The sequence below is a fragment of the Pleurodeles waltl genome, chromosome 3_2, assembly GCF_031143425.1.
Source record: "Pleurodeles waltl isolate 20211129_DDA chromosome 3_2, aPleWal1.hap1.20221129, whole genome shotgun sequence".
Classification (NCBI taxonomy): domain Eukaryota; kingdom Metazoa; phylum Chordata; class Amphibia; order Caudata; family Salamandridae; genus Pleurodeles; species Pleurodeles waltl.
In genome coordinates this window covers 195,268,030-195,293,543 of record NC_090441.1, presented here as the reverse complement: position 1 = coordinate 195,293,543, position 25,514 = coordinate 195,268,030, and the positions used below count along the sequence as shown (strand labels likewise).

Below are 25,514 nucleotides of genomic sequence, written 5' to 3'. Positions count from 1 at the left end.
AGAATCGATATTTACGCGTTTTTGAGGTCCAAGGAAACGAACCAGTCCGAGGGACGTAACACGTCTTTGAGGAGGTGAATCCCCTCAATCTTGAAATTGCAGTAGAGAAGCCGTTCATTGAATTCTCATTAGTTGATGACTGGGCATTGTACTTCATTGCTTTTGTCCACCAGAAAGATGTTGCTGATGAACCCATGGGGATGTGGGACCATCGGGGGAACAGCCCCTTTGTCCAGTAGGTAAGAGACTTCCTCGTCTATGAGGGCTGCCTCTCGAGGGGAAAACTGAAGGGGACGAGGCCATGGTTCCTGATGAGGGACACCATAGAATTCTATTTGGAACTCTTGGACCATTTGTAAAACCCAAGCATCTGCTGTATGCTGGAATGGATCTCCGGCCTAGAGGAAAAACCCCTGTCTAACCCCACTTTTATAAAAGAGGAAGGATGAACACTCAGCGGAACTGGTGGAAGCGGAGCTCCCTTTGAATCCTCTGCCCTGGATGTGTTGCCGTCTGGTGGGGTAGAAGTTGGTGAATCTGGTCTGGTCCTGAAAGGAGCCTCGTCTGGAGCCTTGCCCGCTGGAAGGGTATTGGGAAAGTGTATGGCCGACCGAGTGGCCCCTGCCATGACCGGCCCCTTAGAAAACCAGAGGGTTAAAGACTTTCATTATGGAGGTCCTGGCCTAGTCTAAGGAGATAAAGGTGTTAACAAACTTGCCCAGCTCTTTGATAAAGGGTTCCCCTTGGGCGATACGCCCCAACTCCAAGGTTGCATGGTCCCGGTGCTTCAGGTCCACCTTAATCAACATGGAGTGGCAGCACTGTGTGGAAAGCGTGCAATTGGCGTGACCTAAGTAGATGATAGCGTGCTGTGCCCACCCTGAAAGGGCTTCCGGTGAAATAAGGGCACTTGTGGCCTTGGGGTCTTCAGCCATATCAAGGATCTTGGTAAGGGGGCCAATAGTATTCAAAAGCTTATCTTGACAAGCCCTCCAGCAATGGAATATGCTCTTTTTTGGGTCTTTTATGAATTTTGCCAGGAAAGTGGCCATTCTGGAGTGAATGTCGGGAGTTAGGGCGAGTTTACCCTCCAAGCCAGGCCAGTGACATTTGGCCCGAAGGCGGCTGCAGGCTTCTTTCTCCAGGGGCTTCCTAAGGTGACCTGCCACATAGCTAGCTACGTTTTCTGCCAGGGCCCACTGAGAAGACCAAGGATAGAGGATGTCATCGGGGTCAAGCATGTCCAAGCCCTGAACCTGGGCATCTGGGTTGCAGAGTAAGGGATGGATGGATGCCAAGGTCTGGAGGCCCCTGCCTCATCATCTGAGTCCACAGGGGCCTTATCATCTTGAGGGTCCAGGGAAGTAGAGCGTGGGGATTCCAAGGCTCGTTCAGTAGGACCCAGGAATGGGATGGGGGTGGGGTAGCCAAGAAAGCTTGCTTAAGGCGAGCGAAAGCATCATAGTCAATGCCATCCTTGCGAGAAAGCTTGGCAGGCACAGGGTCTGGATCTGGGCAGAATGGAAAGGGCCTAAGATCCCAGAGGGCGCAGTGGGCTCCTTCATGGGATTAGAACTATGGGTGCAGGCACTCGCAATTTGATCCACCAGGTGCTGTTCCAAGGGGCCCCTGATTAAAGCGAAGGAAGAAAACCACAATCCTCCCCTCTGGTCATGACATAGAATTACTTCCCTCCATTCATTTCATAATTTGTTCTTCAAATTGAAACCATTCAGAGGGAAGTCCAATTTTATACATAGAACATCATTTGATGACAGACTGTTCCTGTTCAAGTGTGATCAGTTCTCAGAGAGCATTTGGAGCCACCTGTTTTAAATGAAAACACCACGGTATATAGACACAAGGGCTTTTTACTGAGCATGTGGTTATACCCAGTTTTAACGCTGCAGCTTGTGTAAGTAGACACTTTCTAACAGAAACAAGAGCCCTAAGGATCCTGTCCCGTGCTTTATCCAAAGTCCTTGTTTATTTACATTTAATCCCATACAGAAGCATTTTTGGCATGGTATACTTTGAGTATAGACACTCGTTGTTTCTCAAGTGATGCAGGAGTTATAACAGGTATGGCGCCTGATCTCAGGAACTCTAGACTATAATACATGATGCATTCAGAATATATCAGATTGTACTGTCATCTGCCCTCATTCTGAATTTCAAAGTTCTGCTGTCTTGTGGGACGACTTGGGATACCACAAGCTGTGCTGTGTCATGTGACCCTATTCAGAACATACTGAACTTGAATTTCACAAATTATATTGTAAGTAAACGTCTGCCATAATTGAACATTTGTTGTGGAAACTGATGCTTGTCTGCCTGTTCTTCTGTTTTGCAGGATGTAAGAAGCACTCTGGACAGGTAAGGTTGGTTTATTGTCCTCCTCTCAGTGTGTAAGGAGCAGATCCGGCTGCTGTGTGGAAATGTCAGTACTGAGCTCACACAAATCCACTCTGCTGCCCGAGCAGTACTGCCTCATACAATTATTATATGCAGACCATCTTGTAGCTCCTCCTCCTTCCAAACATTGTTGAGGCCCATCTGCTTATTCTCAAAAACACCCACAGTCTTTAAAAGCTTCTTTTGGTTTTCAGAAACATTTCTTGAGTTCTCAAAAAATGACCTTGAGACTCCTCGAACTCAGAGTCTTATAAAAATACCCCCCAAGCCCAAGGAAACGCGCTCGTGTCCACAAAAAGCACTTTTGTCCACAGAAACTACCTCAAGTTTTCCACAATCACAGCATACTCAAAACCTCCTTCAGTACATTCTGACCCCACTGCCAGTCCTCAAATGTCCCTCTAGTGCTTTGAAACATCATTGGAATTGTCTAAAAACCCCATCATCTCGCAAACCTGTCTCATCTTTTAGTAAGGAGCCTGTGTAGGGTGCTAAACGGCTACAACCCTAGTTTTATGCCCCAGTTTAAGGTATTGCTTGTGCCTATCTGACTGTGAGTGGCCATATTACTAAGAATTAAATTACTACTAAAACTGAAAGTGGGCGCACTTTTCAAAGGTTTACTTGGGAATTAGCAGCTATATGAAAGCAACTAATTCTGAGATAGTATAGCCTTATAGCCCACTGCAGAGGGCTGTACCAGTTGTTAAAGGCCCTGAACCCGAGTTATAGGACTGAGCCACAGGTGAGGGCCTAGAACAAAGGAGAGGGCTTTTAACAACCGTTATAACCGAGGGCGGAAGGGCTATAAGTCTCTTAAAAAATTCTGCTCTTAGTAGTAAAAAAGGAGAAACATGAAGACAAACATTGGAATGTTGGAGCTTCTGGCTTATTCCAGCCATTTTAAGTCCGAAGATATTCTATTGTCTTCAAGGGAGCGCCCAACATCCCAATGTTCTAAAGATGGGTAGAGTAGAGGGATGTGTACTTCAGTTGTTCAAACTGAGAAAAAATTATGCAGTTGCTGAGTTACAATATTACAAACCATTTGTTATTTAGGCATAATATTCCACATTCAGAGGTTTATGCATAATAGTACATTCCACACAGAGGCTTCATGTTCAGAAGGCTCTGCAGACACACTTTTCACCCACTTGTGATGAACACTAGGGCTTTCCCAAGGGAAAGGCTTTCGAGCAGCTATTAACATTTAAGGCATGCTTCCACTCCTATAGTGATATCCTTGCCTAGCACATGGGTGATGCACTGCACGTAAGTCCTCAGTGAGAGCATTATAAAAAAGTTCTTATAAATGAGAAATGTGTGAAGTGGAGCGATTGTTAAAAACAAGAGACAACATGAAATGTGCATTCAGTGTCAAAAAGATGCTCATGAAGGAACATCACATGAAGATACTGCTCTGCTCAAGTGAAAATCGCAGTTCAATTAAGATGTCCTACGTGTTCTAGAAGACTGTGCACTGAGAGGGGCTCGTACCTTTCTTGAGTCACAATGTCATGTAATTGTCCAAAAAACAGGTATAAATAAGGCCATTCTAAAAAAAAAAACTACTGCTCTATAGTTTCTGCACTCTTCCCCTGATTGTTAGATTTAGTTCCTTTAATGTGGATATTAATTCCTCTGAATACTTTTTCAATTTGTGCCTACTTTTATTTTTACTCACTCTTTAGTAATATCGCTCCAGTCCTGAAAGGGCTCCCCCAGTCCTCATAAACGCAACTCAGATTTGCTTTTGGTGGTAAGAAACCTTTCTTTATCCCTCACAACTTCCCTTCAGGCCACAGCATCCTCAGGGGTCAGCATCCAGTCAATTTTTAAACCTCTGAAAGTGTCCAGAACCCTCAGTTCTGGCATCAGAGAGGAGAGAGGGAGAGATGGAGACTGGAATATTTAGAAAGAAAGAAGGCGAAAAGAGCAAGAGATCTAGAAGAAGAGACAAGGCAGTTGAACGGGAAGGGAATGAGAAGAAGGGAGAAGTGCAGAGAGAGGTGCAGAAGAGACGAGTGAAAGAGACACTGGCAGGAACCATTCACTTTTAAGATGCACTGGAGTGAATATCATGTGCATGTGATTTACAGTAATCTAAAAGAAATCTGGGTCCTAGTGGAGGGGCTAATCCTCTGACACTTGAGAGAGAGGCACCTAGGAGCAGTTCACAACACCAAGAAATAGAAGAAAAGTCAAGGATCCTTTGTAGGAAAGTGTTAGAAGCAGCCATTTAGAAGTAGTCAAACCAAAGGTCATAGCCTTGAAGTGAGATGTCCACAAACCGAATTTGCGGTCAAAAGTGGAGGACCTTGGAGACTATAAGTTCCAGCACCTCAGGGACTCCAAGTTGCAGGACTTCAGAGTCTCCAAGGTACTGGACCTTAGACATTTCAGGGTGCAGGACTTCAGTGTCTCCAAGGTGCAGGACCCCAACGTCCTCAGGGTGCAGGACATTAGAGTCTCCATTGTGGTGCCTCAGTGGGTGCCCCCCTTGTGAGGTGGACCACTCGGCCGATACCATGTGGGCTATGTGCTGCCCGTCCGGGCGGTGCAGGCCACATTCTCCGGCTGGGCCGGCCTGGGGAGAGGTGAAGGAGGCCTGATCACACCTGTGGCTGTGGCGGTGAAGTGGGGGGCATCGGACCCAGGGGGTGAAGCCTGATCACCTCCCAGGACAGCACACGCAGCTGGGCCCAGTGTGGAGGCCCGACCTGACATGAGGGCCTCGGCGGCTCCCAACCGCGGGCTGTTGGGGAGGCCTCATCCGCACCATGTCATCAGCGGGCCCGAGGGGTGACGGTGGGGCCCGGGTCGAAGGTGGGGCCAACACCATAGCCTGTGGAGGGATCACCCCCCCTCCCTCAGCAGAAGAAGGGCAGCACCACCCCCAGATGCCAACATCGGGGGGAGAGGTGAGGAGAGTGCAGCGGCCTAGAGCCGGAGGATTGCAGGGGAGCGATCCCACTGCAGGTCTCTTCCTTGGCCACGATTGGGGGGGGCTTGCCTACTTTGGGGGTCCAGGAGATTGCCCCCGGGACATCATCTCACTGGGGTGGCATGCACAGGACCTCATCTGGGGTGCGGGCCCCTACTTGGAACCAGCGGCCTGGCGGGCTATTCAGTGAGTGACCCGCCTTGTGGACACCCCGCTATTCGACACCCATTAGAACGACAGGTGTGGGATGTATGAGAAAGCATGAAAGCCCGTGAGACACACCCCAACATATAGCATGGATTCTGTTGTGACCCCGCCATCGGGATCCATAGCGACGGTGTCTGTATACGGCTTCTCACCTAGATCAGTATGACAGCAGCCCATGCTAGGAAGGAACGCACCCTGAGGGAGATGCTCTCCAAACCGAAGTAGACCACGGGGTGTAGGAAAGTAAGTGTTACAAGCTTGAGAGGGGTAGCCCCCCCAAGCCACTGGAAATGCTTTGAAGGGCACATTTGGTGCCCTCCTTGCATAATCCAGCCTACACCAGTTTAGGGACCCCCAGTCTCTGCTCTGGTGCAAAACTGGACAAATGAAAGGGGAGTGACCACTCTCCTGTCCATCACCACCCCTGGGGTGGTGCTCAGAGCTCCTCCAGAGGGTCCCTGGGTTTTTCCATCTTGGATTCAAGGTTGGCAGGGAACTCTGGGAGCATCTGAGTGGCCAGTGCCAGCGGGTGACATCAGAGCCCTCCCATGATAGGTGCTTACCTGGTTAGCTGACCAGTCCCACTTTCAGGGCTATTTAGGGTCTCTCCTTTGGGTGGTTCCTCAGATCTGGATTGCAAGACTCCAGCAGGAATCCTCTGCATCCTTCACTTTGACTTCTCACTGAAGAAACTACACCTTGACCCTCCAGGAACTCTACAAACTGCAACAAAGAAACAAGACACCTTCTGCAACATTGTATCTTCAGCTCCTGCCAGCAACTGCAACTGTTTCCCAGTCGTGCATCCTTTGAGGACAGCCCGTCTTCAGCCTGCACCAGAAGAGCAAAAGAATCTCCCTTTGGGTGAAGGAGTGCCTCCCCTATTTCAGCAGGCACTGACTGCAACGACGACCGGCTGCGTGGATCCCCTCTATTGCTGAGCTGCGTGGAGCCTGCATCACGGGTGGTAGACTGAAGTGGTCCCGATGGTCCTCACGTCCAACTGTCCAACTTTGGTGTAGGTAAGAGCTTACATCCCCACGCAAGACAGTACCCCCGTGCACTGCATGTTTTGCAGCTCTCAAGGCTTGTTGGCATCCTTCCACGAAATTCCTTATGCATCTCGTAGCTCTGGCCCCCAGCACTCTATCCTGCGACGCACAGCTTCCTGAGTGGTTCTCCGGCGGCGTGAGAGCCTTTGTCGTCGTACTGCGTAAGCCTCTTTTGCAGCTTCCTTTTCGTCATGCTGTGGGACTTCGGTGTGCACTGCATGGTCTTCTGTGGGCTCCCTGAGTTGCTGATAGCCCCCTTCGACTACCCCTCCTGGGTAGAGTCCACCTGGTCCTTCCTGGTCCCGGGTAGCGCCATTTTCCGCTAACCTCAAGCTTTGCGTGTGCCAAGGCTTGTTGGCGGACTCCAGCGCAGCAAACCAGACTGCAATCCTCCATCTGGCGCGGGACATCACTTGCACCAACCAGGAATCCGACTCCGTCTTCTTGGGTGCAGTACTGACTGTTTTTCTTCACTGGTTGTTCTTCTTTTGCACCTTCATCTGGGTTAGCAGGGGCTCCTGTTCCCCCTGGATTCTTCCGTGCTTCTTGGATTTGGTCCCCTTCTTCCACAGGTCCTCAGGTCAAGGAATCCACTGTTGGTGCCTTGCAGTCTCTTCTGGTTCTTGCATAATCCTTCTTTTTGTTTCTGTGTGTTCTGGGAAATTTACTGTGTTTTACTCCTTCTTTCCTGGGCACTGGGGTGGATTCTAGTACTTACCTTTGGGGTTTTCTAGTACTCCCAGCTCCCCTCTACACACTACACTTGCCTAGGTGGGAGACCGACTTTTGCATTCCACTTTCTTAGTATATGGTTTGTGCTCCCACCAGGCCCATTTCTAACTATTGTGATTTTCACAAATTGCACTGTTTTCTAGCTGTTTTTTGCCTATTTCTGCATATTCGTGTATATAATTTGTGTATTACTTACCTCCTAAGGGAGTATAGTCTCTATGGATTTTATGGTATTTGTGTCATCAAAATAAAGTACCTTTATTTTTGTAACACAGGGTATTTTCTTTCATGTGTGTGAGTATTGTGTGACTACAGTGGTATTGCATGAGCTTTGCATATCTCCTAGATAGGGTGTGGCTGCTCATCGACAACTACCTCTAGAGAACCTGGCTTCTATACATTGCCTGCATTTCACTAATGAGGGATAACTGGGCCTGGTATAAGGTGTAAGTACCATATGTACCCAGTACAAACCAGGCCAGCCTCCTATATTGGTGGAGCAGTGGTGGGATAAGTACTTCCAATTGCCTTATCACTCTGTCACTAGTACTTTTCACAGGAAAGAATACTCTATACCTAGAGTTATACACATATACCTAGTACAGGGTCTAGTCTCTTACTTTTCTTTCCAGCAGATTAGATGTTAGGAGGGATAGGTTTTCCCTACACTACACTAACACACACACATCATGTCTACTGCTGGGCCTAGTTATGAGGTCATGGGTACTCCCTATGAGGGCACGACCTTCAAGGAATTGGTCTTTGCTCAGACAGAAAACTAGATGTGGGGAAGAACCCCAACAAGAATTTTCTTTTGAGCCTCCTTCAGGATTACCAGGAGCATGCTGGTAGCAAGGAGGAGGAGGAGGAGGTAGAGGGGATTCTGACCCTTTAGAATCAGAAAATCATCCTTCAGGTTCAGGGGAGGACTCTTCCAAAGACCTTACACTTAGCAGACCCAATAGTATAGCTGGTAGTGGGAGGGGTAGTCACTCAGGTAGGGCTCCCTTCACACCCAGAGGTCAAGTCACTAGGGTTAGAAAAGTTAAGGAACGATCTACTTCTGCCCATTCCCATATCACCTCAGTGTCTGAGGGATCCCATGGTATAACCCCAGGTGATGACTCCATAGATAGGGAGCTCAGGAAACTGAGGCTGGAGGAGGCTAGGCTGAGGCTGCAGCAGCAACAGCTAGCCCTAAATAGGGAGGCCTTGGCTTCGGAAAGGGAAAGGCAGGGGTTGGGTTAGTTCCCCATGGTGGCAGCAGCAGCAGTTTCAGGACTTATGGAGTCAGGGAGGACCCCATTGATTCTAGAAACTTGCATAAAATTGTTCCCCCATACAAGGTGGGTGATGACATTTACAAGTGGTTTGCTGCACTTGAGAGGGCCTGCAAAGTTCAGAGGGTCCCTCAAAGGCACTGGGCTGCTATTCTGTGGTTGTCCTTTTCTGACAAGGGGAGGGAAAGACTTCTTACTGTCAGAGAAGAAGACTCAGACAACTACACTATTCTTAAGACTGCACTCTTGGATGGTTTTGGCTTAACCACTGAACAATGCAGGATTAAGTTCATAGAGACCAGAAAAGAGTCCTCACAAGATTGGGTTGACTTTGTGGACTTTTCTGTTAAAGCTTTAGAATGTTGTTTACATGGCAGCAACGTTTCTGATTATGAGGGCTTATACAATCTTCTTTTGAGAGAGTATATTGTGAATAACTGTGTGTATGACTTGTTGCACCAGTACTTGGTAGACTCAGATCTGACCTCTCCCCAAGTATTGGGAAAGAAGGCAGACAAATGGGTCAGAACAAGAGTGAGCAGAAAAGCTCATACAGGGGGTGACAAGGACAAGAAGAAGGATGGTAAGTCTCATGACAAGGGTGGGGACAAAGATAAAAACAGAGTCTTCATCAGGCCCACAAAAACCTTCTGGGGGTGGGTCTAAATCCTCTTCACATCATCAGAATAAAATGCCTTGGCGCTATATCTGTAGGAACAAAGGCCTTTGGGCAGGAGATAGTGCTTGCCCAAAGAAAAGCACCAAGTCTCCCACCACCACAACCCCCACTGCTTCAACTGGTGCCCCTAGCAATAGCAGTGGTGGTGGGAAAAATAACACTACCAGTAGTCAATCTAAGGGTGTGGCAGGGTTCAGTCTGGGAAGTGTAGTGGGGGTTGGTTTAGTTAGGGATCCACTGAGGCTGTTTTAGTCTCTGATGGTGGCATTGATCTCACCACACTTGTTGCTTGTCCCCTTAATATGGATAAGTACAAGCAACAACCCTAATAAATGGTGTTCAGGTTGAGGCCTACAGGGACACAGGTGCCAGTGTCGCAATGGTGACTGAAAAACTGCTGGCCCCTGAGCAACACCTACTTGGTCATCATTACCAAGTGACAGACTTCCATAACAACACTGTAAGCCACTCCATGGCTTTTGTTGATCTCAACTGAGGGGGGTACTAGTCCAAAGAAAGTTGTGGTATCCACAGACCTACCTGTAGAATGTCTACTTGGGAACGACTTGGAGACTTCAGCTTGGGCTGAAGTGGAGTTGGAGGCCCATGCTGCCATGCTGGGCATTCCTGGGCACATCTTTGCTTTAACAAGGGCTCAGGCCAGGAAGCAAAGAGTACAGGGAAACTTGGAACCTAGAACAATAGACCAAGAGCTTCCCAAAAGTAGGGGTAGAAAGGGTAAGAAGTTATCCACTACCCCCCCCCCCCACTGCCTATTCCCCCTTTGAGGAGGAGGAGTCAACTCCCTGGACAGAACCTACACCTGAGGAGCTGCAAGCTGACACAGCTGAGCTCTTAGGGGCAGGGAGGGGCCTGCCAGGTAGGAGTTAAGTGTGGCACAGCAGACCTGTCCCACACTTGAGGGTTTAAGACAGCAAGCTGTCAAACAAGAGGTAGGGGATATCAGTGACACCCATAGGGTGTACTGGGAAAACTACAGGTACACTGAGGCAAGGGACCCAAAACCTGGAGCCACCAGGAGACTGGTCATTCCCTTGCAGTACAGAGAATTTTTGTTGACCTTAACCCATGACATTCCCCTTGCTGGATATCTGTGGCAAAGTAAGACTTGGGACAGACTGGTCCCTCACTTTCACTGGCCTCACATGTCAAAGGACACAAAGGAGTTTTGTCGCTACTGTGTCACTTGCCAACCCAGTGGCAAGACTGGTGGCACCCCAAAGGCCCCCTTGATCCCACTGCCAGTGGTTGGGGTATCCTTTCAAAAGGTAGGGGTTGACATTGTTGGCCCCTTTGAACCTCCTACAGCTTCTGGTAATAGATTTATTTTAGTGGTGGTGGACTATGCCACTATATATCCAGAAGCTATACCTCTGAGGACCACTACAGCTCCTGCAGTGGCCAAAACCCTCCTGGTAATCTTTTCCAGGGTGGGTTCTCCAAAAGAGGTGGTGTCAGACAGAGGTAGCAACTTCATGTCTGCATACCTAAAGGCAATGTGGAAAGAGTGCGGGGTAACTTATAAGTTTACCACACCTTACCATCCCTAGACAAATGGGATGGTTGAGAGGTTTAACAAAACACTCAAAGGCATGATTATGGGACTCTCTGAAAAACTCAGAAGGAGATGAGATATCCTGTTACCATGCCTCCTTTTTGCCTACAGGGAGGTAACCCAAAAAGGGGTGGGCTATAGCAGCTTTGAACTCCTCTTTGGTCACCCTGTTAGGGGTCCATTAGCTATTGTAAAAGAGGGGCGGGAGCAACCCTTGAAGTCCCCTAAACAAGATATAGTGGATTATGTGCTTTGCCTAAGATCAAGAATGGCTGAGTACATGAAAAAGGTCACTAAGAACCTTCAGACAAGCCAAGAATTGCAAAAGCAATGGCATGACCAGAAGGCTGTCCTGACAGTGTGCCAACCAGGACAGAAGGTGTGGGTCCTGGAGCCTGTGGCACCTAGAGCACTTCAAGAAAAAATGGAGTGGACCACACATCATAGTGGAGAAGAAGAGTGAGGTCACTTATTTAGTTGACCTAGGCAATCCTAGAAGTCCTCCCAGAGTGCTTCATGTGAACCGCCTGAAGCCCTACTATGACATGGCTGACTTAACCCTGCTCTTGGCCACTGATGAGGGACAGGAAGATGAGAGCGACCCTCTCCCTGATCCCTTCTCCAACACTGCAGCTGATGGCTTAGTGGAAGGAGTTATCCTAGCAGACTGCCTTACTGAATCTCAGAAGGAGGACTGCAGGAACCTCTTGAGTCAATTTTCAGAGCTCTTTTTTTTCTGACACCTGGTCAGACTACATGGTGTGAGCATACCATTGATACTGGAGACAACTTACCTGTCAAAAGTAAGATTTATAGGCAGCCTGAGCATGTCAGAGATTGCATTAAATCTGAGGTTCAGAAAATGCTTGACTTAGGAGTGATTAAGCACTCTGATAGCCCCTGGGCTAGCCCAGTGGTGCTTGTACCCAAACCTCACTCTCAAAATGGAAAAAGGGGAGATAAGGTTCTGAGTAGATTACAAAGGACTCAACACAGTCACAAAGAATGATGCTCACCCTATATCCAGGGCAGATGAGCTAATAGATACACTGGTATCTGAGCACCTTTGATTGGACTGCAGGGTATTGGCAGATCAGACTATCAGAAGAGGCTAAACCAAAGACAGCTTTCTCAACCATTGGAGGGCATTATCAGTTTACAGTTATGCCCTTTGGTTTGAAGAATGCACCTGACACTTTTCAAAGGTTGGTGAACACATTCCTCTAAGGTCTGGAAGCTTTCAGTGCAGCATATATTGATGATATTGCTGTCTTTAGCTCCACCTGGGATGAGCACCTGGCCCACCTTTGGAAAGTTTTTGAGGCTCTGCAGAAGGCAGGCCTCATTATCAAGGCTTAAAAATGCCAGATAGGGCAGGGGAAGGTGGTTTATCTCGGACACCTGGTAGGTGGAGAACAGATTGACCCACTACAGGGGAAGATCCATACTATTTTAGACTGGGCTCCCCCTACAACACAGACCCAGGTCAGAGCCTTTCTTAGTCTCACTGGATATTACAGGCGGTTCATTAAGAACTATGGCTCCATTGTTGCCCCTCTTAATTACCTCACCTCAAAGAAAATGCCTAAGAATGTATTATGGACAGCAAACTCTCAGAAATCTTTTGAGGAACTAAAGCAGGCCATGTGCACTGCACCTGTCTTAAAAAGCCCAAACTACTCCAAGAAGTTCATAGTTCAGACTGATGCTTCAGAGGTAGGGGTTGGGGCAGTTTTATCACAACTGAATACATAGGGCCAGGATCAACCTCTAGCTTTTATCAGCAGAAGGTTGACCCTTAGAGAAAAGCGTTGGTCAACGATAGAGAGGGAGGCCTTTGCTGTGGTCTGGGCCTTGAAGAAGTTGAGACCAAACCTCTTTGGGACTCACTTCATTGTGCAAACAGACCACAAACCTCTCTTATGGCTCAAGCAAGAAAACTCTAAATTGTTGAGGTGGTCCATGTCCCTCCAGGGGATGGACTTTACAGTGGAACATAGACCTGGGTTAACCACTCCAATGCAGATGGACTTTCCAGATATTTCCACTTAGGCAATGAAGGCTTACCTGGGCAAGGTTAGCCTGATTGTCCCTTGTTTGGAGGGGTGGGACGGTGAGGGGGGGTTGTGTAGGAAAATACCCTCTTTTTGCAGTGGTTACCCCCATTTTCTGCATGATGTCAGTGTGCTTGACTGTGTTCACTGGGATCCTGCTAACCAGGACCCCAGTGAGTATGCTCTCTCTCCTCTAAATTTTGTCACTGCATACTGGTAACCCAGTATTTCATCCAAAAATGGCATACTGGTGCCCCCATATAAGTCCCTAGTATATGGTACCGAGGGCATTTGGGTTCCATGGGATCCCTATGGGCTGGAGCATTTCTGTTGCCACCAATAGGGAGCCCATGCAAACGCTTCTGCAGGACTGTCATTGCAGCCTTCGTAAAAAGGTGCATGAACCCTTTCACTGCCATTTACACTGCACCAGGTCACTTATAAGTCACCCGCTATAGCAGGCCCCCCAGCCCTGAGGGCAGGGTGCAGAGTACCTGTTTGTGAGGGCACCTCTGCACTAGCAGAGATGCCCCCACAACCTCCAGGACCATATTCCCAGACTTCATAAGTGCGGGGACGCCATTTTACGTGTGTACTGGACATAGGTCACTCCCTATGTCCAGCTACATAATGGTAACTCAGAATATAGGCATGTTTGGTATCAAACATGCTGGAATCATACCCCAGTGCTTTTGCAAGCATTGGTTGTATGATTCCATGAACTCTGGGGGCTCCTTAGAAGACCCCCAGTATTGCCATTCCAGCCTTCTGAGGTTTTCCAGTTAGCCCCAGCTGCTGCCACGTCTCAGACAGGTTTCTGCTCTCCTGTTGCTTGAGCAGCTCAAACCCAGGATGGCAGAACAAAGGATTTCCTTTGGGAGAGGGGTGTTACACCCTCTACCTTTGGAAATAGGTGTTACAGGCGTGGGAGGGGTGGCCTCCCAAGCCTCTGGAAATGCTTTGAAGGGCACAGATGGCATAATCCAGTCTACACCGGTTCAGGGACCCCCCAGGCCCTGCTCTGGTGTGAAACTGGACAAAGGAAATGGGATTGACTACTCCCCTGTCCATCACCACCCCAGGGGTGGTGCTCAGAGCTCCTCCAGAGGGTCCCTGGGTTTTGCCATTATGGATTCCAAGATGGCAGGGCACTCTGGGAGCAACTGAGTGGCCAGGTGACCTCAGAGCCCTCCCCTGATAGGTGCTTACGTGTTTAGTTGACCAATCTCCCTTTCAGGGATATTTAGGGTCACTCTCTCAGGTGGTTCTTCGGATTCAGATTGCAAGACTCCAGCAGGAATCCTCTGCATCCTTTACTTCACCTTCTTATGGAAGACACTGCATCTGGACCCTCCAGGAACTCTACAAACTGCAACAAAGAAGCAAAGACGATTTCTGCAACATTGTATCTTCAGCTCCTGCCAGCAACTGGTCGTGCATCCTCAGAGGACAGCCTGTCTTCAGCCTGCACCAGAATAACAAAGGAATCTCCCTTGGAGTGAAGGAGTCACTCTCCTGCTTCAGCAGGCACCTCTCTGCAATGACGACCGGTTATGTGGGACCCGTCTCCTGACAAGCTGTGTGGATCCTGCATCATGGGTGGTGGACTGAAGTGGTCCCGACGGTCCTGCTGTCCAACTTTGGTGGAGGTAAGAGCTGGCCTCCCCACCCAAGACAGTATCCCCGTGCACTGCATGTTTTGCAGTTGGCAAGGCTTGTTGGCATCTTTCCACGAAGTTCTTCTTGCATCGTGCAGCTCCAGCCCCCAGCACTCCTTCCTGTGACACACAGCTTCCTGCGTGGTTCTCGGGAGCGCCGGACCCTTTGTTGTAGTGCTGCGTGGGCCTCCTTTTGCACCTTCTTTGTCCCCATGCAGTGGGACTACTGTGCGTGCTGCCTGGTCTTCAGAGGTCTCTCTGAGCTGCTGAGAGTCCCCTCTCACTCCCCCTTCTGGGTAGAGTCCACCAGGTCCCTCCTGGTCCCAGGCCGCTAATTTTTCGCTAACCGCGAGATTTGCATGTGCCAAGGCTTGTTGGTGGAATCCAGCGACACAAACCAGACTGCAATCATCCATCCGGTGTGGGATATCATCTGCACCAACCAGGAACCCGCATCCGTCTTCTTGGTGCAGTACTGACTGTTGTTCTTCACCGGTGGTTCTTTTGCACCTTCATCCGGGTTAGCAGGGGCTCCTGTTCCCCCTGGACTCTTCTGCGCTTCTTGGACTTGGTCCCCTTCTTCCACAGGTCTTCAGGTCCAGGAATCCATTGTTGGTGCCTTGCAGTTTCTTCTGGTTCTTGCATAATGTTCTTTCTCGTGTTCTTGTGTGTTCTAGGAAAGTTACTGTGATTTACTCCTGCTTTCCTGGGCTCTGGGGTGGGTTCTATTACTTACCTTTGGTGTTTTCTAATACTCCCAGCGCCCCTCTAATACTACACTTGCCTAGGTGGGAAACCGACATTCGCATTCCACTTTCTTAGTATATGGTTTGTGTTCCCATTTCTAGCTATTGTGATTTTCGCTATTTGCACTGTTTTCTAACTGTTTTTATATCTATTTCTGCATACTAGTGTATATAATTTGTGTATTACTTACCTCCTGAGGGAAAGTGAGTATAGTCTCTATGGTATTTTTGGCATTTGTGTCACCAAAATAAAGTACCTTTGAGTATTTTCTTTCATGTGTGTGAGTACTGTGTGACTATAGTGGTACTGCATGAGCTTTGCATGTCTCCTAGATAAACCATGGCTGCTCAGCTATAGCTACCCCTAGAGAGCCTGGCGTCTAGACTCTGCCTACATTTCACTAATAAGGGATAACTGGACCTGGTTTAAGGTGTAAGTACCATAGGTACCCACTACAAACGATGCCAGCCTCCTACAAAGGCACTTCCCGCTCTTCAGCAGGAGATAGAGGAGTTCGGGAAGATCTCCGGCTTCTGCGTAAATTTTCTGAAATCCCAAGTCCTTAATATCGCGGTCCCTCTTGTGGACCAACAATATCTGGAAAGGCAGTTTCCAATATGTTGGTATAGACAGAGTATCCCTTATCTAGGGCTCAGCTTGCTCATCTCAAACACTACCCTTATTAACTACTGCTTATTGGTACAGAGAGTACGACGCAGCCTGGCCCAATGGCAATCATACCCGATTTCACGGCTGGGCCGCATTGCTGCCCTTAAAATGACGATCCTTCAGCAAATCTTATACCTCTTTCAAGCCCTTCTGGTTGAACCTCTCCTGGGAACGTTTCAATCTTTTCAGAAAGATTTTTACCATTTCATTTGAGCAGGGAGGCAGCCTCGCATGAGCCGCACCATATGCTATCAATAGCTAGCACAAGGGGGGCTGAGGGTGCCCCAACTACTGCACTATGTTCAAGCCACCCAACACCACTATTTAGTAGAGTAGTCGAGAGACGAGTCCGAAAAGAGATGACTGTTTATGGATAGGGTGCTCACAGGCACATCCTTGTGGAAGATCCCCTTCCTATCCCGCCCACAACATCCCTTGGGTTTATATTCTTCTCCAATCACACACTCACTTACAAGAACGTGGGACCGGGTAGCAACACAGAAAAACTTTACTACATTTCCCTCGCCCTTGATGGGAATGGGAGGACATATACTACAGGGCACATCACACAGCCAAAATATGGCAAGCGTAGAATCTTCGACCATAGGGGGTGTGTAATAGGGTTGGCATTGGATTCGGCCACTCAAAACATACTCACTCACTGGGGTACTGATACTCTTCCCATGCACCTGGGATGGATACACCGCCTGTGGCACATCTTAGGCATGGAGAATATTACTCGGACATTGAGGAGCCAAGCAGACTCTTTCCGAGAGTTATGGGGCCTATTTGTGACGGTCCTTTTAACGGAGTTTAGGGAATTGACATGCCCCAGATATCTCTGGCTCCTGAGGTTTCACGACACACCAGCCATGATACAGTGAACAGGGCCATATAGGGGTTTAAGCACTAGTGTTTTCTCTCATTGTTGCTGTATTAATGGGTAAATGTGCTCCCTGGGGGAGGGAGGGAGGAAGGGAGGATGCTTTGTTTACCTTTCATCGCGTTCTATGTTATTACTGTTAATACAGCTATATAATTACTATCAGTATGCAGCCTCCTTCCGGGCAGGTCATACAATGCGGTCGCTGTATATAGTTACTTATCAATAAAAATGATTAAAACCTAAAATGCAGGACTTAAGGGAGTCCAATACTTTGCTGTTTAGAGATTTCAAGGAACAGGCCTTCAGTTATTCCAAGGTACAGGGATCCAGGAATTCTAAACTACAGGGATCCAGAGATTCCAAGGTACAGGGATCCAGAGATTGCAAGGTACATGGATCCAGAGATTCCAAGGTACAGGGATCCAGAGATTCCAAGGTACATGGATCCAGAGATTCCAAGGTACAGGGATCCAGAGATTCCAAGGTACAGGGATCCAGAAATTCAAAGATGCAGAAATGCAGATTTCAAGGATCCCAAGGTGGAGGAGCTCAATGATTCGACGATGCAGGAGATGTAGTAATTCCAGGTTGAAGGCTTTCACAGACAGGGTGCAGGTTCTCACAGATAGTCATACTCAGCACTACTGAGATTTTACAGGAGGAGAGGAAGAAAGAAAGAGTGAGAGACAGAAAGAGAGAGAGTGACTGACAGACGCAGGAGATCACGAGAGTGAGTAGAAGATCAAGAGGCATATGTAGAGAGTGAGACAGGGAAAGAGAGAGATAGTGTGTGATTATTCAGATCTGCTTTTGAGATCCCAAGAACTGTCAGCGACACAAACACACCAAGAGAGTTAACATGAAAGAGAGAAAAAAAAAGAAAAAGAAGTGTGAGTTTGGGGGTGTGTGACAAGTATTATTCAGTTACAGAAAAGCACAGGGGCTGAGAAATGCTGAGACAGGGATCGAGAGTGTGAGGGTAGTAACAGCAATTCTGCACAATTATGTTTGTGCTGTTAGAGTTGCAGAGAGAGAAGGAAAGAGGGAGAAGGTGGGAGGATGAAATAAAGTTGCAACAGCGCGGCACACAGAGGGGTGATTCCAACCCTGGCGGCCGGTGATAAAGCGGCGGCCAACCCGCCAACAGGCAGGCGGTCAAAAAAAATTAATTCTGACCCTGGTGGGAACCGCCAACACAGACCGCCACTTTTACACTCCGACTGCCACGGCGGGACAAACAAACAGCGCGGCGGTCACCGCCAACAGACAGGCGGCAGACAACGTACCGCCCACCCTATCACAACTCACCAATCCGCCACCTTTTCCGGGGCGGGAGCACCGGCGATAAAAACACGGCGGAAACAGATTACGAACGGGAAAGCGCTCACCTCTATACACTCCACGAGGACGGAGGACAGCATGGAACCCGAATTAAACATCCTACCTGCTCTCGTCTACCTGCTCATTTACCACGAGTACGAACGCCGGCGCAGACGACAACGGTGAGTACTGCACCTACGACACAGGGGAGTGGGGAGGAGAAAGGGTTACGGGCACACACATACGCGCCCCCCCCCCAACTATCTACACACCAATGCAGAGCACCAAGTCACAGTGACACCACCCAAACCCCCCGGAATAATGCAAAGACATAATTAAAGTGAGAAACCAAATTTATGTATAAAATATGTTCTTTGAAGTCATGGTAAAATAGCAATAATAATTGTAAAAAATCAAGTAAAAACATTGCGTAACCGATAAACAGAGGCAATAAGTCTTGCACAGTCACTTAAATTTCAACTGTCCGTGGGCCAAAGTGTATCAACACATGGGCAAAGCCCACACAGGAGACCTGAGTCCGTTGGAGAGAACCCTGCAGGGGCATCAGATGATAAAACTACAGGCACCTCAGGGGGAGGTGAAGGGGGGGCACCACAGCCACATGAGTCCACGACGCCAGATCCACGAAGGGGCCACCATGCCCGCTGTTCAATCCCGGGGAGTGCAAAGCCACAGTCTCTCAAGTCTCTACAGTGGGTGGTCTGCCCACTGTGCCAACCTGGGGAGTGAAAAGCCACAGTCTCTCAAGTCTCTACAGTGGGTGGGTTGCCCACTGTTCAATCCTGGGGAGTGCAAAGCCACATTCTCTCAAGTCTCTACAGTGGGTGGTCTGCCCACTGTGCCATCCTGGGGAGTGCAAAGCCACAGTCTCTAAAGTCTCTACAGTGGGTGGGTTGCCCACTGTTACATCCTGGGGAGTGCAAAGCCACAGTCTCTCAAGTCTCTACAGTGGGTGGTCTGCCCACTGTGCCATCCTGGGGAGTGCAAAGCCACAGTCTCTCAAGTCTCTAAAGTGGGTGGGTTGCCCACTGTTCAATCCTGGGGAGTGCAAAGCCACAGTCTCTCAAGTCTCTGCAGTGGGTGGTCTGCCCACTGTGCCATCCTGGGGAGTGCAAAGCCACAGTCTCTCAAGTCTCTACAGTGGGTGGGTTGCCTACTGTTACATCCTGGGGAGTGCAAGCCACAGTCTCTCAAGTCTCTACAGTGGGTGGGTTTCCCACTGTTCAATCCTGGGGAGTGCAAAGCCACAGTCTCTCAAGTCTCTACAGTGGGTGGTCTGCCCACTGTGCCATCCTGGGGAGTGCAAAGCCACAGTCTCTCAAGTGGATAACAGTCTCCACAGGTAATGGAGGAGGCAGGGTGGCCCGAGTGAAGCGTGAACAGTAGCTCGACACAGAACTGGCACTGTCATTGGGCCAGCGGTGCTTGAGACGGCGGTGCCCAGCGGAGCGGTGCATGACAGGAAGGGCCCAGCGGAGCGGTGCTTGACAGGAAGGGCCCAGCGGAGCGGTGCTTGAGGCGGCGGTGCCCAGCAGAGCGGTGCTTGAGACGGCGGTGCCCAGCGGAGCGGTGCTTGAGACGGCGGTGCCCAGCGGAGCGGTGCATGACAGGAAGGGCCCAGCGGAGCGGTGCTTGAGACGGCGGTGCCCAGTGGAGCGGTGCTTGAGACGGCGGTGCCCAGCGGAGCGGTGCATGACAGGAAGGGCCCAGCGGAGCGGTGCTTGAGACGGCGGTGCCCAGCGGAGCGGTGCTTGAGACGGCGGTGCCCAGCGGAGCGGTGCATGACAGGAAGGGCCCAGCGGAGCGGTGCTTGAGACGGCGGGGCCCAGCGGAGCGGTGCTTGAGACGGCGGGGCCCAGCGGAGCGGTGCCTGTCTTGGCGGGCCCTCTTCAGCGGTGCCTTTCTGCACGGCGGGGCCCCCTTCAGCGGTGCCTTTCTTCACGGTGGGGCCCTCTTCAGCGGTGCCTTTCTTCACGGCGGGGCCCTCTTCAGCAGTGCCTTTCAGCACGGCGGGGCCCTCTTCAGCGGTGCCTTTCTTCACGGCGGGGCCCTCTTCAGCGGTGCCTTTCTGCACGGCGGGGCCCTCTTCAGCGGTGCCTTTCAGCACGGCGGGGCCCTCTTCAGCTGTGCCTTTCTTCACGGCGGGGCCCTCTTCAGCGGTGCCATTGTGGACGGCGGGGCCCTCTTCAGCAGTGCCTTTCAGCACGGCTGGGCCCTCTTCAGCGGTGCCTTTCAGCACGGCGGGGCCCTCTTCAGCGGTGCCTTTCTTCACGGCGGGGCCCTCTTCAGCGGTGCCATTCTGGACGGCGGGGCCCTCTTCAGCTGTTCTTGTCCAGTCATTCAAGGGAGCCAGACCTGGCCAGGACTCCCTGCTTAGTCGCCCTCCGACCGTGCAGTTGCTGGACCCTTCGGTGACGGAGTCCTGGGCCCTTGGGTGTCCTCCCTCACACCCGGGATGGGGCTTGTGGGGCCCTCCTGGTGCGCGCTCCTGCTGGCTGACTTCTCCGCCCTGCTGCCCTTGCCCTCCTTCGATGAGGCTCTCTGGCCCTTGCCTCCCCTGGATGTTGTGGCAGGTGAAGTGGCAGAACTTTGGTCCTTGGGGGCAGCCGTGTCAGTCTTCTCGCGGCGGCCCTTGATTTTACGGGTCCTCTTTCCAGGGGGGGGGCTGGCTGTCCCCTTGCTGCTGACCGATGTATCACTGCTGGCAAATGGTGGACTCCAAAACCCATGCACTATGGTGACACTTGAAGCCGGGCTGGTGGTGGCTGAGGTGCTCTTGGGACTCTTAGCAGATGGAGGGGGTGGGTCAGGTGGGGCAAAGAGGTTAAGATTGGAGAGGTAAACTTTTTAGGACCAAGGTAAAGGGTAGGTGTAGTGGTTATGGGAGTGGAGGAAGAGGATGTGGTTGTAGGAGTCAGGTGTGCTGTCTTTGGGTGCAGGTGCTTGTGACGTAGGCTGTGGTGATGTGGTTGGCTGTTGGGTGGGTGGCTGCCTGCGTTTGTGTGTCTTGGAAGAGGGGGTGACAGACACAGTGGGAGAGGACACAGGGGACGTGTAAATGGCAGTGGGGGTGGTGACTGCACGTGTGCGGACTGTACTGGAGGGTGTGCTGGTGATGGAAGTACTGGCTGATGGTGGTGTGCATGCAGGTGTGAGTGGAGACGTCACAGGGAGGGAGGAGGGAGACGAGGAGGAGGGGGACACAGAGGTGGTAGTGACTGTTGGCATGTCTGCATCTGGGTGTTGCTTGGGTGAATGTTTGCGTGATCTGTGGTGCTTATGTCTGGATGAGCTGCCCTTGGGTGTTGAGGTGTGTGCAGGCTGGTCTGATGGTGTGGATGGGATAGGCTGAGGAACAGGAGACAGAGACAGGGTGGAGGCAGTTAGAAGAGGGAGGCTGGAAACAGGGACATTGGCTGCCGTCAGTGCTGAGGCCAGAGCATTGAACGATCGTTGATGGGCAGCCTGACCCGAATGAATGCCCTCCAGGTATGCATTGCTCCAATGCACCTCCCTCTCTACCCCCTGGATGGCATTCAAAAGGGTAGACTGCCCAACAATGATGGTCTGTAGGAGGTCAATGACCTCCTCACTGAGGGCAGCAGGGGTAACTGGGGCAGGGCCTGAGGTGCCTGGGGAGAAGGAGATGGCCGCCTTCTTGGGCGAGCGGGCACGGAGCGAAGGCTGAGGGGCTGCTAGGAGGGCGGAGCTGGTGCGCTGGGTGGCGGCTGTACCTGTAGAGGCGGGGGGCCCGGATGTTGCCGCCACCGCTAGGGAGCTCCCTTCCGAGGACGTGTCGGTGCCGCTGGTGTCACCACGGGTCCCCGTTGTGGTGCTCCCCTCGCCCTCCGTATCACTGGTGCCCTCGGTGTCTGTACCATGGCCCACCGGGGCCTTGTGAGTTGCAGCTCCCTCGTGCTCCGATGCCAATTCTCCTCTGCCTGATGATATGCACACATGCAAAAGAAGATAAAGAAAAAGGGTGGGGGGAGAAATAAAAACAGGTTGAGTGCATGCATTGTCAACACCGTTGGCGGAGAGGACAGACACAGGAGCCTCATGCACTACGCCGCGCAATCGGGGTACACTACTCAGTACTTGTGACTAGGCCTACAGGTCTATGGACAACAAATGCGCACATGGGTGATGCTGGACCATGGATAGCTGTACTTGGCACCCTACAGAGGTGGGGGGCGGGGGCACAGGGCCATGCCTAAAGGAGAGGACTACACTACAGAAAGCGCCCTGGCCTAATGGTACCCACAGCCCTCCTTCCCCACCCAGACGCCTCCACTGCGCGTAAAGATAGCTGAATGTGCTGGTACTCACCCCCTTGTGTCTGCTGTGATGTCCTCACGCGCCCATCCAAATCGGGGTAGGCCACCGCCAGGATCCGGGACATCAGGGGGGTCAGGGTACGACTGGCACCCCTCCTAGGTTGGGAGGCCATCCCCAGCAGTGACTCTGCGGTCTTCCTGGTCCCGCGGCGGATGTCCTCCCACCTCTTTCGGCAGTGGGTGCCCCGTCTGTTGTGGACCCCCAGGGCCCGGACTTCCTTGGCGATGGCACGCCAAATGTCGACTTTCTTAAGGGCGCTGACCTATTTGACATGTACAGGATGAGAAAGGAAATATCATCATTTTTCCGCATGTTAGATGTGATTGGCCCCCCCTCCCCAACCTTGCCATGTGGCACATGCTCTCATCTGTCGTGCCTTGCACTCCTCATTCTCTCCCCACCCCACCATCTTACATCCACCCCACTCAACACAGGCATAGCCCACACAACGTGCACCCTGTGTCCTAACCTGTTGGTCTGGAGGACCGTAGAGTAGCGCATACTGGGGGAGGACCCCATCCACTAGTTTCTCCAACTCTTCAGAAGTGAAGGCAGGGGCCCTTTCCCCAGTCGCAGCAGCCATTGTATCTCTCAGACCGAGGTCACAGCAGCACTTGCAGTATAGGTCCTCTCCTGTGGATGATCAGGTCTCGAGTGATTAATCAGATAGAAAATGGCGGTCACGCCCGCGGCGGTGCGTACCGCGGCGGTGCGTACCGCGACCGCCGGCGCACATCGTCATTGGCTCCTGAAACCCATAGGGTTCAATGTTAACCAATGCGGCTTCGCACAGCGGTCTTTGACCACCTACCGCCACGGTGTGCCACGCCAGCGCATTGACCTCACATCCCACTGTCACACTTCACAGGTCAGGCAGCCGCCATTTCAAGGGCCCATATGGCTTAATTTCTACTGCGTCACACAGGCCTAGGCCTTGCATTGCCACTCATACAAGCCTTTCAATGACTAGAGATTCTTGTACTGTGCAAGCTGTGGTTACGTACCTGTGGGTTGCTTGACTCTATACTCCATGTTGTCCTTCCTAGGCACCGTCCGCTGGGACTTGCGAGGAGAAGGATGAATCCTCCCGTGTACCGACTGCTGGTGGACCTGTCGACAATGGAAGAACGACATATTATACTCCGATACCGACTTGACCGAGCCACTATACATGAACTGTGTGCCCAGCTGGAGCCAGCCCTGATGTCACCCATCCGCCAACCCACAGGAATTCCCCCTCTGGTGCAGGTTCTGTCAGTACTCCATTTTTTGGCAAGTGGGTCTTTTCAGACAACAGTGGCCATGTCATCTGGGATGTCTCAGCCTATGTTTTCTAAGATTTTGTCCAGAGTGTTGTCTGCCCTGATGAAATACATGCGGAGCTACATTGTTTTCCCTGAGGAGGGTGATTTGGCTACAGTGAAGGGTGATTTCTATGCCCTTGGACATATCCCCAACATCATTGGTGCCATTGATGGGACACATGTGGCTTTAGTACCCCCAAAAGACAATGAGCAGGTGTACAGAAATAGAAAAAATTACCATTCGATGAATGTCCAGGTGGTCTGTTTGGCTGACCAGTACATCTCCCATGTAAATGCCAAGTTCCCTGGGTCAGTGCATGACGCGTACATCATGCGAAATAGCAGCATCCCTTATGTGATGGAACAGCTACAGAGACAACGTGTGTGGCTAATAGGTGACTCTGGTTACCCTAACCTGCCTTGGCTATTGACCCCAGTGAGGAATCCCCGGACCAGGGCAGAGGAACGGTACAATGAGGCCCATGGGCGAACTAGGAGGATTATAGAACGGACCTTCGGGCTCCTGAAGGCCAGGTTTAGGTGCCTGCATATGACAGGTGGATCCCTCATGTACTCACCAAAGGAGGTGTGCCAGATCATCGTGGCCTGCTGTATGCTTCACAATCTTGCATTGCGACGCCAGGTGCCTTTCCTGCAGGAGGATGGTCCAGATGGTGGTGTTGTAGCAGCTGTGGATCCTGTGGAGAGTGAAGAGGAGGAAGACGACGGGGACGACACAGACAACAGGGACACAGTTATACAACAGTATTTTCAGTAGCACACAGGTAAGAATCACCCACGCCATTTTACATTTACTTAAGGCCTCCTGCATCTGTACTTTCTGTGTTTCCCCCAGTTCCTTTTAACTGATTTGTGACTTTCCCTTTTCAGAGCTGTATGACCCACTGCGTGACTTCTGCTTTGTTTGCACATGGACTAAAGCTTATTGACATTGGTATGTTGTCATCACAATTTAACTGAACATTATTGAACTGTTATGTGTAATACATTTGTTAAAAATACAAGCTGACTCCAGATTATTTTCAGTGCAATGAGTGATTTATTTTTAGTGCTACATATAGGTCCATGATAGTAAAACGGTGATGGGTGGGGGTGGAGTAATGTCCATGGCAGAGTCCAGTTCTCAGTTTCACAGGTGCATTGTCCATATGCCTGTGGAAGGATGGAGCAGGGGCAGTTTAAAGTTGGACAGGGTGACAATGTGGGACAGTGGGATGACATCAGGGGGTATCTTATGCTGACGGGGGTCTTGGCATCCTACTCTGTCTTCTTTTGTGATCTCAGGTTCCGCTTGCGGGGTGGTTGTTCTTCAGCAGGAGGTGGGGTTCTGGTGGCCTGTCGTTGTGTGGGGGCCTCCTGTCCACTAGCACTGGCGGAGGTGGTAGGCAGTTCCAGGTCCTGGCTAGTGACAGGGGCCCTTTGGAGTGCCACATGGTCCCGCAATGTGGTTTCTATCCGGTTGAGGGCCATGACTATGGTCCCCATTGCGGAACCGATGTTCCTGAGTTCGTCTCTGAACCCCATGTACTGTTCCTCCTGCTGTGCCTGGATCTCCTGGAGCCTAGCCAGTACCGTCGCCATCGTCTCCTGGGAGTGGTGGTATGCTCCCAT

General features: G+C 50.8%; 1 protein-coding gene across 1 annotated transcript in view; it reads left to right on the top strand.

Moving 5' to 3' along the window:
• LOC138286781 (E3 ubiquitin-protein ligase TRIM39-like) overlaps positions 1–25,514 on the top strand; it is a 198,804-nt gene that overhangs the window by 72,224 nt on the left and 101,066 nt on the right. The window contains exon 4 of the mRNA XM_069227278.1: positions 2,354–2,376. Coding sequence (XP_069083379.1) covers positions 2,354–2,376 — 23 coding nt within the window. The remainder of the gene's footprint in view (positions 1–2,353; positions 2,377–25,514) is intronic.